A 13,169-nucleotide genomic window follows, 5' to 3' on the forward strand; every position below is an offset into this window, starting at 1 on the left:
CTATGTTTGCTGCTTTGTGGTTACGGTATACTATTAGCATCACACAGTTTCTGCACACCCATGATACAAAGTCTCATTTGTCCACATCATGGCGTAAACACTGCTTTCTTATGCCTCGCTGTTACATCATTACGTTAGCTCCGCCCATACAATGTCATGGCCACGCCCATTTTTTCGGCCCCCCCCCACGCCCCCCTCCCCGTCCCAGGTTGGACCCACAAAAATATGGTCACTCTACTTTATGGGGGCATGCAGGGAGCTGTGGTTCATCTATGGGGGCATCCTGTGAATTGTGGTGCCTGAATGGGAGGCCCATGGGAGCATGGGAGGGGGTCCAGTAGAAGGTTAGGGAATGCTCTGGGGGTACTGCGAGATAACCTGACAGCAGACCAGCCCGCCCAGCAGAAAGCCAGTACTGCCATCTCAAAAGCCAGGTAACTGCCTAATTATGTGTAAAGTGACACTGTCTATTCATGTTATATGCTGCATTTATTTTTGTATTAATGGAGAGAGGGCTTCATCCAACATTTTGCTGAGCAGGCCTACTTAGACCACTGTTAAGCTCATGTAAATTTGGCTCCACCCTTGACCACACCCACATTATGGTGTATGGCGGCCCCCATTTTCCAGCTGGAGTACCCAAAAGTGCCCCGGATCTCTTAGGATATTAGCAACGCCCCCGTCTTTGTTCATATGAACTGCATGCATTCCCAAGTTTTATGTTTTGTTTTTTCTCATTTCAAGCAGAATTATGTCTAGCCTGAACTGAAACTGTATCTTCTGATCATTTCTCCACGTAATCACTTCCATTATAAAATAATTTATCTTATCTTCTTACAAGGTTTTTAATCCCTTTGTAGTAGCATCATACTCACCTATGGGTAGGAGAAATTGAAGGGGGAAGGGGCTTCATATATACTGTATGTAGCTGGACAAACAGTTACTGGTGTTCTGCAGTCATGTGACAAATGGTGCAGGTAGAGAAGACAGATTTAAGTTAAATTACACAGAAAGAATACCTTGCGTGACAGGCAGATAAAAGCAAACGGCTGTTACTTTCTGGACAACCCTCTTTCTAGGACTTTGAAAAAGCTTTTGACACTGCTTCCCACATTGGTCTGGTTCAGAAGTGGAGGATGTCAGGATAGTGGAAAATATGGATAAGTGATTAAAGTAGTCTGAAACTCAGCATTTCCTCTTTGTTCTAAAAGATTATTTACGGCCTTAAACCTACTACCACAAAAAAAATTGCCGGAGAACACCACTCAAACAGTTAAACACAGCACTTTGTTCTTCAATGGAAAGCTACTTCAGCTTATGATCTGCACCAAAAAAGGTGCTAGCATTGTCTTTTGTTTACATTCCTCTGTTGCAACAATTAGTTACAGCCAGCCATGTGCTGAAACAGAACTGTACTGAGCCGACAAGCAGAGACATATAAGAAATTATCTCTAGATAGCTTTATATATTAAAATCTATGAATAAAATGCAATGGCAGCTTTCAGAGCAGATAAAATGTACTTTGGGAACTTGTAATTTGTAAACAGACAATATTACTTGTACACAAAAGCAAATATAGTAACTGAGTGGGTAATAAAAAGTAGGAAAACAAATTTTTATTGAATGTTATGTCAGAATTTTATATCATTTTAACCATTTTAGCCTGCAGGTATTTTACACCTTATGGACAAGAGGAATTTTCCCATTTCAGCGCTCCCTTTCATTCTCCCTCCTCCCTTTCATTTCCCAATAACTTTATCACTACTTATCACAAAGAAATGATCTTGTTAGTTGTTACCTTGTTTTTTCCGCCACCAATTAGTCTTTCTTTGGGTGGTACATTATGTTAAGAATTATTTTACTCTAAATGCATTTTAACGGAATAAATAAGAAAAAATGAAAAAAAAATCATTATTTCTTAGTTTTCGGCCATTATGGTTTTAAAATTCCACATGCTACCATAATTAAAATCCACACATTTTATTTGCCCATTTGCCCTGGTTATTGCAACGTTAAAATGATATCCCTAAAATGATATCCCTAGTATAATGTATGGTCATGGTGACAATATTTTATTTGGAAATAAAGGTAATTTTTTCAGTTTTACATCCATCGCTAATTTTTAGCCCATAAATTTATAATAATATGCCCTCTTGACATACATATACATTTATTTTATTTCCTAAAGTCATAAGGTGTAATTTTACTATTTGGCCACAGAATGTCCCTGCTGAGCAAATCCTATCAGCGTATAAGTACGCTACATAGGAAACAATGTATTGGTGCATTGTGACTAGGGAAGTGACGCAGGCTTCAATAAAAGCCTGCGATCACTGTATCCTGCGGGAAGATTAAAGGATACCCGAAGTGACATGTGACATGATGAGATAGACATGTGTATGTACAGTGCCTAGCACACAAATAACTATGCTGTGTTCCTTTTTTTCTTTCTCTGTCTGAAAAAGTTAAATATCAGGTATGTAAGTGGCTGACTCAGTCCTGACTGATGCAGGAAGTGACTACAGTATGACCCTCACTGATAAGAAATTCCCCTTTTTTATCTCTTTCTTGCTCTCAGAAGCCATTTTCTGCTAGGAAAGTGTTTTATAGTTGGAATTTCTTATCAGTGAGGGTCATACTGTAGTCACTTCCTGTCTGAGTCAGAACTGAGTCAGCCACTTACATACCTGATATTTAACTCTTTCAGACAGAGAAAGAAAAAAAGGAACACAGCATAGTTATTTGTGTGCTAGGCACTGTACATACACATGTCTACCTCATCATGTCACATGTCACTTTGGGTATCTTTTAATGAATGGGAACTATGTTCCCATTCATAAATCTAGCGATTAGCGTCAGAAATCGGCGGCTAAAGGAAGCGCGGCAGTTCTATTTAAGAATAAAAACTGTTTTTGAACAAAAACAGTGTTTATTCTCAGTGGACATGTACAGATTGGCACAGGGGACTTTTGTCCCCTGCAGCCAATCCCCTCTGCTACCAGCAGCATCGCAATCGTGGGCATCCGCCCGCATGATCACCCGCACAGCCCCCCAAGTTGCAGGGACGTGACTATTGCATCCCTGTGGCTGTAGCAGCCACACGTCCGGGTGGCATAAATGGTTAAGGAACTGGATAAGGTACAGAAGGGAAAAATTATACATTTTGTTGTGCTGTGCATGGTTTGTGGTAGTATGTGGGGGATTTGGTGAGGAAAACCCTGTAGAAGCAAAATGCCTTGCACAAGTTACTACAATTTGTTTGTAAATTTGTTGTTTTTATCATTGTCACTTGTGTGACAGGACATTGTATGCAGGCATTTCAGAAAGGAAAAGGTAAATATTAGTATGTTTTTCTTGATTTGGCCATGCTCGTTAGGTGCCTGCCATAATCCAGCTTATTTAAAGTCCCTAGGTCAGTGGTTCCCAACCCATGTGCCGCGACACATACATGTGTCGCGGCAGCTTCGGGTATGTGTCGCGGCTCTCTCGGAGGGGAGCAGCGCAGTGGAGGGAGAGCGGCAATGGTAATATTCCGCTATGCTGTCTGCACACAGCAATATTACTGCAGCTTTGTGCAGCCACCCCAAAGTGTGTGTGTATATATATATAGATAGATAGATAGATAGATAGATAGATAGATAGATAGATAGATAGATAGATAGATAGATAGATAAAGAGAGAGAGAGAGTGCCGCATGAACTGTTTTTTTTATTCTTAGTACACAACAAAGCTTACACTTGGCTGTAAGATTTGACTTTGCGAACCTAAAGTATGATACATTTTCTCACGTGTGTCTTTTTGATTTTCAAACACTATTTCAGTACTTTCTAATCTGTAAGCACTAAGAGATGAGTACTGAAAGCTGCTTTACTGGATAGTTTTACTTGCTATAGAAGAGGGGGTGGAGTTAAACCCCCTTACGCTGATGAAACACGCTAGAGGTCTGCAGTCTTTATGCCCAGATAAAAGTGTGGAAGCACCACATGAAATTGTTATGACTTACTAGTCCCTGTGGTTGTTCCTTCTTATATAAAAAAGAAACGGACACATCAAGGGCCTCTGATATGAGAACTATAATCTCTCAAGTCTCAGATTAACCTTGACATGTGTACAGGCTTAGAACATGAATACATTCCTTATTTAGTAGGCATCAAACTGGATTAAACACCCTGTGACTGCCAAGTGGTACAAGGGCAGTTTAAAAGCCTTGTCACAATGCAAGGGTAATACTTATTAGCGGGGAACTGTGCTGAGGGGACTGCCAGTAAACGGAGAGACCCCAGAATACAGAATACCCACACATTTAAAAACTACCTTTACTAAATCTTCAAAAAGGGATCATCACTCAGAAAAATAAGGTAACAGGTTTTACTAGACAGGGACATAAAGGGAAGATACTTACAATATAACATTTCACCTGCAAAGCAGATTGCAAGTGGATTATTCTCACAGGCTCTTACAAACAGTTGTGCCAAGATTAACAGCCTTAACCTGCAGAAGGACCTTCTAGAAGCTATTTGAAGAGAAGACAGGTCTGTGGGAAAATAATTTATATTTGATAAAGCAGTTACATAAATCAGCAATGGGAAATACTAGCAGTTCTACAGTGGACGACCTACAAGCCGTTGAAATTCACCATTGGTATAAGAAGTTTATGACCGAGTGCCCATCTGGTCAGCTCACTCTCCATGAATTCAAGCAGTTCTTTGGTTTGCGAGGATTAAGTGGAGAAGCAAACAGCTACATAGAGCAAATGTTTCGGACTTTTGATATGAACAAGGTGAGATACTTACATTTGTTCACGTATTTTTATCACCAGCTTACTTGTATCTAAAGTATGGGTAAGTGATCAGCTATACATTTCTTTCCTAGACTATGGTCAAAAAAGCCATACTGGGATATGGTTGGATCTTCTACAATTTCTGGTTTCTTTAGACCCATAAAAACGACTTGGTGTTGCTAAATGACTGGCTAACTTAACATTAATAATTATCGAAACGGATGGTCAGCCAGCCGCCACGTCGATAGATGTATGGCCACCTTTATTTCACTCAAGTAATTTAATTATCTCTGTGTATAAAAATCACTGACACAAAGTACCAGACACTGGTGAGGTTATCAAAGGCAGATTTTCAGGCAGGGTTAGCTTCAAAGGGAATAAGTCTTCTTTTTATGAGATACTTGACAGAACTTCATTTCCCTGCAGTCTTCAGAAAGATTTTGTTTTCATAAGTCTAAATTCATTTTTCATCTGTGTTTATCTATATATTTTGTTAACTCCAATATCATGACTCATCCTCATCTCCAAACAGTGAATCACACAGGACTAAGGAGACATTAATTAACTTTCCTGGCATCACATCCTTTGCAAGTATTAGGGGCCATTTCACCCTAAAAGTAAGGTGATTTTGCTGCAATTTTGCCGTGATTGCATCTGTGATTCTTGGTCAGGAAACTAAAATCGCTCCTGAAATGCTGCATGCGGCACTATTGCCACAAAATCACTGCCGCACACTAACATGCACACTGTTTTGTACAGCGCACCCGTGTGAAATTAGCCAGTGAATCAACACTGGTACCAAGATTCACATTGCCAGAGTGCAATGCTTGGATATCTGCAAATCACAATTCTGTTTTTTTTTAACAGAGGAATATTATAGATATTTACTGGGATACTTTTCAGAAGAACTAAAGTTGTTGGAGGAATTAATCTGTCTCCAGCATTCCATATTTCACCTTGTAGTTATGGATGTGTGTGTTTGCACTGCGTAGAAGTGACCAAAACAATTAGTTGCACCCCTTGCCTTGGTGGTGGCAAAGTTCTAAATGCAAATAACTGCTCTTATGTAATGTGATTGCAGTTAAAGAAAACTCGAAGTGAAAATAAATAAATGAGATAAACAAATGTATCTATAGCCCTAATCCTAAATTTGACTTTCCTGAAATGCCAGTCTTTTTTTGGTTTGAAAAGTTAAACAGCAGAGGCAACCATACTATCCCAAGGTAAAAAAAACCCACATATATACACTGTAAGTAGATACATACTTGCTATATTTACGTAACTTGTGTATTGCATTGTTCACATTTTGATTTCAGTGAATTTTATATAGTAAAAAAAGAGAAACCTTTTTTTTTTTAGGAATTTTCCATTTTTACTGCCTCTGACTGAAGGCAATCCTGATGTAATTTCTTCCCTTAAGGCTGCCATACACTGGTCGATTGCCACCAGATTGACCAGCAGATAGATCCCTCTGTGATCGAATCTGATCAAAGAGGGATCTATTGGCTACCTACACTGCAAACAGATTTTGAATCGATTTCACAATGAAACTGATTCACAGTCTGTGAAGCTGCCGCCGTCCCCTGCATACATTACCTGATCCGGCCGGTGCGAGTTCCCCGGTCTCTGCTTTCTCCTCTCCGCTCTGGGCTCTAGATCTCCAGCTTCACTTTACTTCCTGTCAGGGGAAGTTTAAACAGTAGAGGGTGTTCTACTGTTTAAACTTCCTGTCGGGACAGAAAGAAGTGAAGCCAGCCGGAGCCCAGCGCGGAGAAGGGACAGCGGGGACACGCGCCGGCGGAACAGGTAATGTTTTGCCGCTAGCATCGGTAGTCGGACATTCGAACGCCGCTATCGACGCACTCCCGACCCGCCGGCGATCGAGCCAAATCTTCCGCGCGGACAGATCGGTGGCAACGATCGATTTCGGACTGAAATCGATCGTTCGGTCAGCGTTTGCTTAACGATTTCACAGCAGATTCGATCACAGTGATCGAATCTGCTGTATATAGGCAGGAAATCGTGTAAGTGTATGGGCCCTTTTTACTCTTTTTATTCTCCTAGAAACTGAACTGTCATATCTAGCTTGCTTTTTATTCATATCAAATCACACTCATGATTAGTCACAGATGAGGAGGGACTTAGACAGGTTAAACTCTCTAAATACATACAGGGTGCATTTCTCTGTTTTCCTTCTGTCCTGTGCAAGAGTTCAGGACCACTTTAAGGCTCCCTGCACACTGCATGCGATTCCGATTCTGATTTTTAATAGTTTTTTACATCCGATTCCGATTTTTAATCGTTACTGCATGCTGCGTTTTTTCCTCCGTTTTTCTGTTGACTGCATTCAGGGAAAATCGGAAATTGAAAATCTGAATCGGAAACAGAATCGCAAAACGGATTTGCAGTGTGCAGGGAGCCTAAAACGTATCTGTTTATTTCAACTTCTTTAAAAAGGGGCTAATATACATCCTTCGTGTTAAAATTGTTTGAGGTGTGTTGAGGTCCGCAAAACATAATTTAAACAGAGATGATCAATAAGGTGCTACATTTCAGTTGTGCGAGCAGCATCAGATTAACTCAGCAGCTGCTAAGTTTAATTGTCTCCTTTTCAAGCTTCTTGCCAGCTAGGAAGATTATTATACCTTATTGACCATCTTTACATGTATCTTGTGTCTGGCTAGTTGTGTGACTACAAGGCCTAGCGTGTTAAGCTGCATTGTGCCTATGTCTTTTCAAGAGCAGTGCGACTACAAGTCCCAGCATGCCAAGCTGTCCTGTGTGTGTCTTTACAGTTGCTGTGTAACTTCAGGTCCCAGCACTCCACCTTGTATTATAACTGTGTCTGTTGAGATGCTGTGTGACTACAGGTCCTAGCATGCACCTGTGTCTGTGCAAGACAGGCGTGTCACTAGGGGTAAGGATCCGGCTCTAGGACATTACTTTTTAGTATTAAAAGAGAAAGGGCTTCATCAAATGATTTGCTGGGCGGGCCTTATTACACTGCTGCTAAAGTTGATGTATATATGTCTCCACCCATGACCACACCCACATTCTGTTGCAAGGCCTTGCCCATTTTACGCTGCGGTAGAGTGCCCCAGATCTTTTAGGATCCTAGCAATGCCCCTGTTAGCAAATATTCAGATTTATGTGATCAAGTTATATACTCACCTATGGAAAGGAAAGGCTCCGGATCCTATAAAGCCCTCCCAGTCCTCTCATGTTTTCCTTGTTCCAGCGCTGCCTCCAGTTCAAATTTGCCATCTCTGGGAGCCCTCGGAAGGCTTTTGAAGCAATTGTGCCACGAGTGCTACCAATGAGGAGTGGCTCACTTACCGCGCATGCAAGCACTCATGCGTTTCTGCGCATGCGCAGTACATATCCACCTGTCTTCAGAAGCACTCTTCGCCATGAGTGCTTCCAAAGCCTTCCACGGATCCCTAAAGCTGGAAGCTGTATTCGACCAGTTGGTGGAATACCTGCAATGTGGATGACAGAGCTGGAACAAGGATTCATAAGAGGACTGGGGAGGCTCTATAGGATTCATAGCCTTCCCTCTCTATAAGTGAGTATATAACTTTTTTTTTTAAATTGCATCACGTTTACATGAATATGAAATATTTGATAACTATTTATTGGAAGCTATGAAATGAAGATTATTAATTGCTCATTTTTGTTTGAGTAAAGTTAATACAATAACATTGTTTACAGAAAAACTATGTTTGAATTACACTAATGAAAGAACTATACTATAAAAGTACATTGTATTTTCGTTCTTTTGAAGTCTTGATCCATCCTATGAGACTATAGACAGAACTGGAAGATATTATGACTGTGATATAAGCACACAGATCTATCACACTTTTATATATTGAACTGAAACATAAGTGTGTATATATTGTGGGTTACATTTCTTACCTGGTTTATATTAGTCCATATGAGATATGCTGACAGGTTAGTAAATTAGAATTGTAAGGAGAAGAATAAATTGTAAGCCTCATAGACTCAGTGATTTGTCTGCTTATTTTCCCCTACATTGCAAACTGTGCACCATGGTTTATTGTCACACCACTATTTTGTGTACCATTGTTTAACCCTTTAACTGCCAAGCACATACTAGGTACGTTTTGGCAGGCAAGGAGATCAGGAGAGGAGCCTGCTACCGGAGGGGATACCTCATGGAGCTAGCGATCGGGTGAGTAATTACACACACCAAAATTAAGCTCTGCGGGGGCCACAGGAGGGAGATTTGGAGGGAGATGGTGTCGCCCCCCTCCCCACAGTGGCACCTATAACTCAGGGCCGGATTTACAGCTCAGGAGCCTATAGGCACATAAGCTCTGGCGCCCTAAACTCCGCCCCTTAAAACAGACCACACCCCCTAATGCCGTGCCCCTTTTTTCTTATTTAATAAAACCACACAATGTAATGTAGAATAGATATCCAGATAGGTAGGTGGGAGAGCCCAGCAGGTAGGTATAGACAACACAGAGAGAAGTCAGTGGGGATAGTTAGGTGGAAGAATGCAGCAGGTAGGTATAGACAGCACATAGATGAGACAGTGGGGGTAGGTAGGTGGGAGATTACGGTGGGTAGGTATAGACAGCAAAGAGAGGAGTCGGTGGGGGTAGGTAGGTGGGAGAGCACAGAGAGGAGTCAGTGGGGGTAGGAAGGTGAGAGAGTACGGCAGGTAGGTATAGACAGCAAAGAGAGGAGTCGGTGGGGGTAGGTAGTTGGGAGAGTACAGTAGGTAGGTATAGACAGCACTGAGAGGAGTCAGTGGGGATAGGTAAGTGGGAGAGCACAGAGAGGAGTCAGTGGGGGTAGGTAGGTGAGAGTACAGTAGGTAGGTATAGAGAGCACAGAGAAGAGTTGGTGGGGGTAGGTAGGCAGGAGAGCACAGAGAGTAGACAATTGGGGGTAGGTAGGTGGGAGAGTACAGTAGGTAGGTATATAGAGAACAGAGAGTAGACAGTGGGGGTAGGTAGGTGGGAGAGCACAGAGAGGAGTCAGTAGGGGTAGGTAGATGGGAGAGTACAGCAGGCCAGGTAGGTAAAGAGAGCACATGCAGAGAGCAGTCAGTGGAAGGGTTAAAATGGACCTGAACACAGAACTTCTGCTCTGCTCTAAAAGATACACACCAGCATAACCTGTAAAGATTTGTTACAGCTGATACAAATCTTGCAATAAATATGCATTGTGTCTACTTCCTTCTTTCATGGAAGCAGACATAGGCTTAACATCCTGTGCTTTCAAATGAGCTTAAAGAAGTCATCAATAAGATAATGCTACCCCCAGTACTACTTACCAGGGGCTTCCTCCAGCCCCTGGCAGCCGCTATGTCCCTTGCCGCAGCTCCACTCTCCGCAACTGGCTCCCGGTCTCTGACGGTGCGTTACCATTATCCTCTACTGCGCCACTGTGAATCACCTCCACATGGTCCAGAGCATACTGCGCAGGCACAGAACTGAGCCTGTGCAGTAAACCCTGGGCAACATGGAGGTGATTGACAGCGGTGCCAGCACAGGTGCATTAGAGGATGACCTGGAGGTCTGGGACCGAGGGCCAGCAACGGAGAGCGGAGCTGCTGTGAGGAACATAGCGGCTCCTGGGGGCTGGAGGAAGCCCGGGGTAAGTAGCACTGGGGGTAGCATTATCTGATTGATGGCTGCTTTAACTACAGTGGCAGTCAGGTTCCACAGGGGAGAAATTGCAACTTCTGATTGAACACAGATTAGCTGGAATTAGACAGGCTAAACTCTCTAATACATACAGTGCACTTTTTCATGTTTTTCATGTTTTCTTTCTGTCCTGTGTCCAGGCAGGCAGCTGTCCTGGGAGTCGGAGGCAGTGGAGCTGCAGAAACTTCAAGTCCCTCTTCTCCCACATATGCCGGACAGGAGGGGAACTTGGGGCAGAATCGGGCACTAGAGCCCAAGAGCAAGTCAGGGCAGCACACTAAACACAGGCACGTTAACTAGAAGGGGAGGAGCATAAAGGGAGGGTGAAGGAAATAGTGAATAAGTGGTGGGCACTGCAGAGCCGAGCAGCCTGCATACTTTCCACACTCACTTATCTAAAATACTGTACTGGGCAGTGGTCACGTGGACATCGAGAGGCGGGGCTATAATAAGCGGCCATGGCGATGCAGAGACATTACATTTAGTATTACACTGGCTGGCCCGAATCGTTGTAAGGGAGGTGGCCCGGGGGGAAATTTCCTACCTCCCAAGTCAGCGCCTGGAAGAAGGTGATGGCAAACTGAGGAGACCCGAATAGGAGGAGGAGAGGCGGCCACCCAAGTGACCCCTCGGTGGTACGGAGGATGCTCGGCTCCTCCATGCATTGCGTTCCAGGCAGAGGGTTCCACTCCTGAGCAGCGCCCCCTGCGTCCTCTCCATGGTTACACACAGCATGACATGGAGAGGATGCAGGGGGCGCTGCTGAGGAGTGACATCAGCGATGGGTCCGGAACGTAGGAAGAATCATTTTGCATGCGCCGCTCTCGCTGCCTGCTGTACAAGGAGGGAGGAAGGAAGAGAAAGAGACCCTTTGGGTGGGTAATGATCCGCCCGCCCCTCACAAACGGCTCCGCCCCTAGGCACGTGCCTACAGTGCCTAATGGTAAATCCGGCCCTGCTATAACTGATACCTATACTGGGGGCACCTATAACTACTACCTATACTGGGGCAACTATACCTGCTACCTATACTGTGGGTCTTTTACAAGCAGTAGCATTTTTGTCAGTAAATGTAATTCTTCTTTGAAAAAAACCACAATTTTGTTTTAAGTGTTCAAGCCCAATTCATTACAGAAAAAAAAAACAAATACATGATATGTCCTATTACATGTAGGTTTTTGTGTCAAAAATACCTAGTAAACCTAAAGGTGGCCACTAACGGTCCAATTTTTAGCGAAAAATCATTTGAGCGATCATAAATTCTGATCAGATTGGTTGTAAATAATGTCAGTTGATGGGCACAATCGATTATGAACGATTATAAAAATAGTCGTCCAATTGGATTTTCGTGAAACCAAAAATTGGATTTTTTTTGTTGGTTGTGATAGATAGGAAGCAAAGATTGGTTAATTGATGGTGTAGTGAACGATTTTTCTTCCGATCAGAATTATCTGATGGCTCAAACTATTTTTTTGCTAGATATTGGACCGTTAGTGGCCACCTTAATGAGTGCAAAATGTCTAAAAACTGCTTGGCAGTAGATGTTTGTGTTTAGGACAGATTGGCTGGCAGGGAAAGGGTTAATGGTGTAATGCCCCTGTGTAACATTGCTTAATGTGGTAATGTCTCCCTTATCTTGTGTACAGCACTGCATAATATGTTGGTGCTTTATAAATAAAGTTTGATGATAAAAATAATAATGAACAAACCCCCAATATGAGTTTCTTTGTGAAATAATCCCAGTCTGCATGCACATACAGCACATGCAAACAAAATAACATACATTTTAATTCACTTACTTTTCTGCAACCGTCACTTAGATGCAGCCAAGGTTTTCAGACTTCTGTCATCTAATTATAGACAGTTTTCACTTAGATCCAGGCAAGGTTAAAAGGGTTTCGTATGTATTCTCAGTACATCAGGCCCAATGTGATAACCTCACTGTTCTCCAGATGAGGAGAATGTTAGTAAATCAATCCTTAGGGAACCCCACAGATCTTTACTTGCTTGTTTGTTTGTAGCAGAAATCATGGAGAAGCATGTGATCAGTTGATAGGGAAACTGCACAAATGGAATGGATGCGTTCAATGTTAACTTATGGATCCTTTCACATCCATCCGTCCAAACGGATCCATTCCGCACGATCCGCTGAACGGACTGCAAGTTTGCTGCAGCACCGATTCTTCCTGCCTGCTGAGCCCAGCAGACCAAAAGCGAAAGATGAAGCCCTGCTTTGGGGGCAATTGGAGAATGGAACATTTCTTCACACTAGTGAAGAAATGGACCATTAAGGGACAAAATCCACTGTTGGTGGGGGTCTGGGGGGGATGTGGGGACGTGAACCAGGCCTAGTGAATTGAGCAGCCAGGCAGGTGAGGGAGGATGCAGCAGCTAGGGCGGGAGAGGGAAGGTGCAGCAGCCACGGCGGGTGAGGAAGGGTTAAAACTTACTCGGGCTTCCGTCTTCAATTGCTCGCGGCACATGACTAGGCTTCCTCCTGCAGTCACATGGAGGTGGGACGCAATTGAAGGCGGAAGAAGCCTGAAGCCTGAAAGAAACTGCCCGGCAGCAACTGAAGATGAAAGCCTGGGTAAGTTTTAACCCTCCCTCACTGCCCGGCTGCTGCAACAAGAGTGGCAACGGAGTGAAAACGGATCTGATCAACCGATGATCAGATCCGTTTTCACAGATCCTTTTGCCAGTGTGAA

The 13,169-nt window shown here is 43.1% G+C and overlaps 1 protein-coding gene across 1 annotated transcript in view; it reads left to right on the forward strand.

The window, feature by feature from the left end:
* The first annotated feature begins 4,213 nt into the window (after positions 1–4,213).
* The window catches only part of LOC137563441 (guanylyl cyclase-activating protein 1-like), a 28,521-nt gene continuing 19,565 nt past the window's right edge, over positions 4,214–13,169 (forward strand). Inside the window, exon 1 of the mRNA XM_068275878.1 lies at positions 4,214–4,780. Within this exon, the coding sequence (XP_068131979.1) occupies positions 4,583–4,780 (198 nt within the window). The 5' untranslated portion in view covers positions 4,214–4,582. The remainder of the gene's footprint in view (positions 4,781–13,169) is intronic.

Source organism: Hyperolius riggenbachi, chromosome 3, assembly GCF_040937935.1.
Source record: "Hyperolius riggenbachi isolate aHypRig1 chromosome 3, aHypRig1.pri, whole genome shotgun sequence".
NCBI classification, from domain to species: Eukaryota; Metazoa; Chordata; class Amphibia; order Anura; family Hyperoliidae; genus Hyperolius; species Hyperolius riggenbachi.